Source organism: Triticum dicoccoides, chromosome 7A, assembly GCF_002162155.2.
Source record: "Triticum dicoccoides isolate Atlit2015 ecotype Zavitan chromosome 7A, WEW_v2.0, whole genome shotgun sequence".
NCBI lineage: Eukaryota > Viridiplantae > Streptophyta > Magnoliopsida > Poales > Poaceae > Triticum > Triticum dicoccoides.
In genome coordinates this window covers 174773393-174780369 of record NC_041392.1, presented here as the reverse complement: position 1 = coordinate 174780369, position 6977 = coordinate 174773393, and the positions used below count along the sequence as shown (strand labels likewise).

At 44.3% G+C, this 6977-nt stretch overlaps 1 protein-coding gene across 1 annotated transcript; it reads right to left on the bottom strand.

The window, feature by feature from the left end:
- Window positions 1-4519: 4519 nt before the first annotated feature.
- Window positions 4520-5740, bottom strand: LOC119332781 (nudix hydrolase 21, chloroplastic-like). The gene has a single exon (XM_037605934.1). The coding sequence runs from the start codon at window positions 5723-5725 to the stop codon at window positions 4871-4873; it is 855 nt and encodes a 284-aa protein (XP_037461831.1). The 5' UTR covers window positions 5726-5740; the 3' UTR covers window positions 4520-4870.
- Between the last annotated feature and the right edge of the window lie 1237 nt (window positions 5741-6977).

Below are 6977 nucleotides of genomic sequence, written 5' to 3'. Positions count from 1 at the left end.
TTACGGTGCTTGATCCCAGTGACAGAAGGGGAACCGACACGTATGTATCGTTGCTACTAAGGATAAAACGATGGGTTCTATCTCTACATAGATAGATCTTGTCTACATCATGTCATTGTTCTTATTGCATTACTCCGTTTATCCATGAACTTAATACACTAGATGCATGCTGGATAGAGGTCGATGTGTGGAGTAATAGTAGTAGATGCAGGCAGGAGTCGGTCTACTAATCTTGGACGTGATGCCTATATAATGATAATTGCCTGGATATTGTCATGAGTATTTGAAGTTATATCAATTGCCCAATAGTAATTTGTTTACCCACCGTTTGCTATTTTTCTCGAGAGAAGCCACTAGTGAAACCTACGGCCCCCGGATCTCTTTCTCATATTATTTGCCTTCGCGATCTATTTTATTTACCTTTTATTTTTAGATCTACTAAACCAAAAATACAAAAATACCTTGCTGCAATTTATTTTATTTTGCGTTCGATCTATCAATATTTACAGCTTTCTCCCATCAACGCACCACTTTTTGGCACCGTTACCCGAAAGGGATTGACAACCCCTTTAACACATCGGGTTGCGAGTATTTGTTATTTGTGTGCAGGGTTTGTTTACGTTGTGTTGCTTGGTTCTCCTACTGGTTTGAAAACCTTGGTTTCATATCTGAGGGAAATACCTACCATCACTGTGTTGCATCATCCCTTCCTCTTTGGAGAAATACCGACGTAGCTTCAAGCGACATCAAAGTGAATTTCTGGCGCCGTTGCCGGGGAGGATCTTCAACATCTACTAGGTTCCTAATCACAAATCGCATCTCCTCGCAATTTACATTATTTGCCATTTGCCTCTCGTTTGCATCTCCCCCACTTCACAAAAATTTACCGTTCTTCTTAGTTGTAGTATTAAAAGAAAACTCAAAAAGATTTCTCGTTCTTCTTTTGCTTGTTGGGAGTTTTCCCGTGTAAATAGTTTTTCTCGTTCTTGTTTTACTTCCTTTAGAAAAACAAAAAGTCCAAAAACATTTCAGTGTGTTTCTTTGAAATTCTTTTCTTTTCTTTGGGGGTCGAGAGGAGAAGACCACGGTGAAAATGTTGAATGGCTCTCATATGCATTATTGTTGATCTAACAAAGAGCCCATATTACCTTGTCTTCTCCTTTGAATAAATGTTTGCAGATTCCAGCTTAGTCTAATGCACATGCACTATTATTGTTATCCACACCGTTCGGTTGTGCAAGTGAAAGGCAATAATGACGATATTTGATGAAATGATTGAGATGAGGAAAAGCTGGTATGAACTCGACCTATCTTGTTTTTGTAAATATGATTAGTTCATCATTCCTGATTCGGCCTATTATGAATGAAACATGTTTGCAATGACAATTAGAGATTATAGTTACTCATGCCATGCTTAACTAGCTAGGAGTTTATAATGGTGTACCTTGCGTGCCAACATGCTATTAAAATGGTTGTGATGTAGTATGATAGGATGGTATCCTCCTTTGAATGATTCGAGTGGCTTGACTTGGCACATGTTCACACATGTAGTTGAAAGAAAATCAACATAGCCTCCACGATATTTATGTTCATGGTGATTTATATCCTACTCATGCCTGCATTCAATGTTGGTTAATCTTAATGCATGTTTATGACTGTTGTCGCTCTCTAGTTGGTCGGTTCCCAGTCTCTTTCTAGTCTTCACTTGTACTAAACGGGAATACTGCTTTTGCATGCACTTCCATAAAACCGAAAGTTGTTCCATATAAGTCCACCATACCTTCCTATATGCGGTATTTATCTGCCGTTCCAAGTAAATTTGCATGTGCCAAACTCTAAACCTTCAGATCATAATCTGTTTTGTATGTTCGAATCTCTCATGTACCAACTAGGGCTGTCAATATGTTCCATGCTAGGTGGGTTATTCTCACGATGAGTGGACTCCGCTCATCATTCACGAGAAAAGGGCTAGTAATCGGGATGACTAGTCCCATGCTCAAATCAAATCAAAATAATTGCAAACAAAACTTCCCCAGGACTGTTGTTAGTTGGACGGTACCCGTTGTTTCGGACCAGCCATGGAGTGTGCTTGTTGGTGGTGGGGGAGTATAAACTTTACCATTTTGTTTGGGAACCGACTGTAATGTATGTAGCATGGAAGATACCGAGATCTCTTGGTTGTTATGTTGACAATGAAAGCATACCGCTCAAAATATTATTTCTCTATTTTAAAACTCAAGCTCTCTAGCATCGTTGCAAATCCCTGCTTCCCTCTGCGAAGGGCCTATCTATTTACTTTTATTGCTGAGTCATCATCCTCTTATAAAAAGCGTCGATTAGAGAGCACCATTGTCATTTGTATGCATTGTTATTAATTTATATTGAGTATGACTATGACTGGATATTTCTTACCATGAATTACAATGTCTAGTCAGTCCTTGATCTTCAGGGGTGCTCTGCATTTATGTTTTGCGGTCTCAGAAAGGGCTAGCGAGATACCATTTTGTTATATCATATCATGATTGTTTTGAAAAAGTGTTGTCATCCGAGATTTATTATTATTACTCGCTAGTTGATTATGCCATTGATATGAGTAAATGTGAGACCTAAATGTTATTGTGAATATGGTTAATTCATAATCTTTGCTGAAAACTTGAATGTCGACTTTACATATTTGCAACAACAAGATCAAATAGAGTTTGTAAAAGTTTTTCTTTATCACTTTCAGTTTGTCAAATGAATTGCTTGAGGACAAGCAATGGGTTAAACTTGGGGGAGTTGATACGTCTCCATCATATCTACTTTTCCAAACTCTTTTTTCCTTGTTTTGGACTCTAACTTACATGATTTGAATAGAACTAACCCGGAGTGACGTTGTTTTCAGCAGAATTGCCATGGTGTTATTTTTGTGCAAAAATAGAAACTCTCGGAATGACCTGAAACTTCATGGAGATGATTTTGGGAATTAATAAAAAATATTGGCAAAAGAATCAAGTGAAGGGGGCCCACACCTTGGCCACAAGGTTGCGGGGCACGCCCACCCCCTGGGGCACGCCCTCCGTCCTCGTGGGCCCCCTGGACCTCCACCGACCTCAACTCCAACTCCATATATTCACGTTCGGGAGAAAAAAATCAAAGAGAATGATTCATCGCGTTTTATAATACGGAGCCGCCGCCAAGCCCTGTTCTTCCTCGGGAGGGCAGATCTGGAGTCTGTTTTGGGCTCCGGAGAGGGAAATCCGTCGCCATCATCATCTTCAACCATCCTCCATCACCAATTTCATGATGCTCACCGCCGTGCGTGAGTGATTCCATCGTAGGCTTGCTGGACGGTGATGGGTTAGATGAGATTTACCATGTAATCGAGTTAGTTTTGTTAGGGTTTGATCCCTAGTATCCACTATGTTCTAAGATGATGTTGCTATGACTTTGCTATGCCTAATGCTTGTCACTAGGTCCCTAGTGCCATGATTTCAGATCGGAACCTAGTATGTTTTCATGAATATATTTGTGTTCTTGATCCGATATTGCAAGTTATAGTCACCTACTACGTGTTATGATCCGGCAACCCCGGAGTGACAATAGTCGGGACACTTCCCGGTGATGGCCGTAGTTTGAGGAGTTCGTGTATTCACTAAGTGCTAATGTTTTGATCCGATACTATATTAAAAGGAGGCATTAATATCCCTTAGTTTCCGATAGAACCCCGCTGCCACAGGAGGATAGGATAAAAGATGTTCTGCAAGTTTTTTTCCATAAGTACGTATGACTATATTCGGAATACATGCCTATATTATATTGATGAATTGGAGCTAGTTCTGTGTCATCCTATGTTATAACCATCACATGATGAATGCCATCCAACATAATTATCCATCATTGATCCATTGCCTATGAGCTTTTCACATATTGATCTTTGCTAAGTTACTTTTCTGCCACTGTTACGACTGTTACAAAACTGCTACTGTTACTTTTGCCACCGTTACCGTTACTTCCATACTATTTTGCTACTAAATACTTTGTTGTAGATATTAAGTCTTTCAGGTGTGGTTGAATTGACAACTCAGCTGCTAATATTTGAGAATATTCTTTGGCTCCCTTGTGTTGAATCAATAATTTTGGGTTGAATACTCTACCCTCGAAAACTATTGCGATCCTTTATACTTGTGGGTTATCAGTGGGAAAAAGCGCAGGCTGAAGTGTCCCCCCCCCCCCACCACCACCACCACCGCCAACCGCTACCCCTATATACAGGGCGCCGACGGGTCGAGGGGGGAACCCGCGTTTTCGTTGGTTGGGACGGGAATTATGCCACGCCCCACAAATTTTTTTACGGATCGGCCGCGTTTGCGGTGTCTGGTCGGGCAGGATTTTTCGCGCAGACCCGTATTTTGACGGTTATTTTGCAAGTCACGACGTTATACGGGGTCTGCTAGAGATGTTCTAAGATGTCGAGCATAAGGTAGGCCCGTGCTGTTGTCCCCATTTGATTGTTTCAAAATTCCAAGGCACTACAATATAAGCTTGCAACAAATGTAATTATCAAAAAATTAAATGTATTTGACTCAAGTCAGTTTCATGGAGAGGAAAAAACGGTCATTCTGACTCCAATAAACCGAGTTATGGTTCTTGGCTAGCAGTCCCTATATTATGGTCTCAAAACATTAGGCGAAGTGGGTGAGATTTACATGCCCGGTCGAATCCCAAGCAAATGAATGTACAGGAGTCACAGTACAATGCTCTGGTTCCTGTGACCTGACCGCTAGTGCCACAGCGCCGCGCGGTCGAGCCCAACCCAGCCGGCACAAACCGTAGGGCGGGGGAGCACGCGCGGGCGCGCCCGGCGAGAAGAACGATCGATGAGAGGCGCCTACAAGGCGGCGTCGGCGACGCGGTCGGCGAACCGCTGGAGCGCCTCGCGCATCCAGAGGTGCGGGCAGCGGTCCATGGCGTCCTGCACGGTGACCCAGGTCCTGCCGCGGCCGGACATCTCGGGCCAGCGCTCCAGCTCGTCGGTGACGCGCAGCGGGAACATGTACCCCTCGTAGGTGGCCTCGTAGCGGCGGCTCTGGTAGCACCAGCGGCCGAGGCTGGGCCCCGTCTCGCCGCGCACGCCGGCCTCCTCCAGGGCCTCGCGGCGCGCCGCCTCGTCCATGGACTCGTCCAGCTCCCACCCGCCCTTGGGGAACAGCACGCCCGCGCTGGCGCCCTTCTTGCGCGAGCAGATGACCAGCACCTCCACCTCGCCGTTGTCGTCGCGCACCCGGTAGGGGATGCAGCCCACGACGATGCGGCCGCCCGTGCTGGCGCTGTACCGCTGCAGCTCGCGCCCCTGCCTCGCCGCCACCATCATCGCCGCCATCCAACGATCAATGACCCGCCCGGTGCTGTCGTCGGATGATTCTTGGAGCTCCACGGGGAGGGAGGAGGAGGAGGGAGAGGGGCTCTGTCTGAAATATGGAGGCCCGGTGGCGCTATCTTTGGATCTGCCGGTGGGAGGAGGAGCTGGAGCTGGATGGATTTGAGCCAGATGGGGGCGGGGATGCCGGGCTATTAATAGGATCTGCACGCGCGGCCTCTCCGGTGGGCCTCTCCGGTGGTGGTTGTGGTTGGCAGCGTCGTTGCCGAGTGAGGGAACGTGACAAAGGCGGGGCAGCTCGGGGACAAAAGGCGGGCAGGAGGAGGATGGATACGCCCGGCCAGGTGGCGCCTGGACGCGGTGCATGGGCGCTGCGTTGCGTGTGAATATCTATCTATCTACTATCTATCTATCTGGCTTCTGTTCCTGTGATGCTCCTCGTTTGGGCAGCGGTTCGAGGTTCTGGTGGTGGATGTGTACGAGCTTCCAGCTAAAAGTTTGCTTGTTTGGGCTCCCACCGGTTTGATCTAGAGTAGTATTTGACTTTGGCCGTTCAACTATTTATGGCAGTGCCTTTTTTTTCTAGAAGCCATGGAAATGACGTGCGTTTACACGATGAAAAGGAGAATACAACCTAAATGCTTGTTCATAAGTTGAGTTATTCAGTGATGAGCTGAACTGCTCTAGAAAAGAGGCCCAGAGAGTTGAAACCATGCCTCCGTACTACTTCAGGTCTTTTCAAGTTCGCTTGATTCTTGACATGAAAAGGTTTCTAGAAATCTCTTGCCATGAAAAGGTTTCTAGAACGAGACACCAAATTATACATGGGAATGCTCTGAGTCCTTGATTGTTAATTAAACTTTTTCAGTGAATATACTAAAAGACCTAAGGCGTTCACAAGGTAGAGTGCGAAGATATTTCCTCTATTCCAAAATAGATGTTATTCTGGATTTTGCGACGAGCAACTTTGATAGTTAGTCATCGAATATTGTAAAGGTATTTTCTTTTCATGAGAGATCAAGTGCTACAACTATTATGAAACAAATTAAAATGTTTTTCCTCCTATTAATTAGTTGTGATCAAAAGTCAAACGTACATATTTTATCTTTTTGCAAGACAAGATGCATTTTAAGATTGATTGTAAACCACCTTGTGGTTGGATGGTCAGAGGGACATCGGTATCTCCAGTCCACCGGAGTTCAAGTCATATACTCCTACTTGACATTGGTGTTCGTATTTTTCTGTATTTTTTTCAGGTATTCTGATGATGTGTGTTTAGTGGGAGGAGACGTTTTCACCGGCTACGAAGGCGTTTGACCGCGTTCAAGAAAAGAGATGGTTGTAGTAATTAGTGTCTCTTTTTTTAGCACTACCTCTGTTCCTAAATATAAGTCATTTTTAGATATTTCAATAAAAACTACATACGAATGTATATAGACATACTCCATTTTGTGGTGCCAAGCTGACCATAAAAGTGCGACAAATTCATTTCCGTAAGGCTGGTCATAGTGGGGAGTAACTTATACTAGTGTCATGCATATGCCACTAGTCTAAATTACTACCTTCATAGTGCAAAGTATCATAGTAGTAGTGTCATAGATTGTTTCATTTATTACCT

Excerpts from the sequence above, each read along its gene's own strand:
- LOC119332781 (XM_037605934.1), bottom strand. The coding sequence starts at position 5,725 with ATGCACCGCGTCCAGGCGCCACCTGGCCGGGCGTATCCATCCTCCTCC.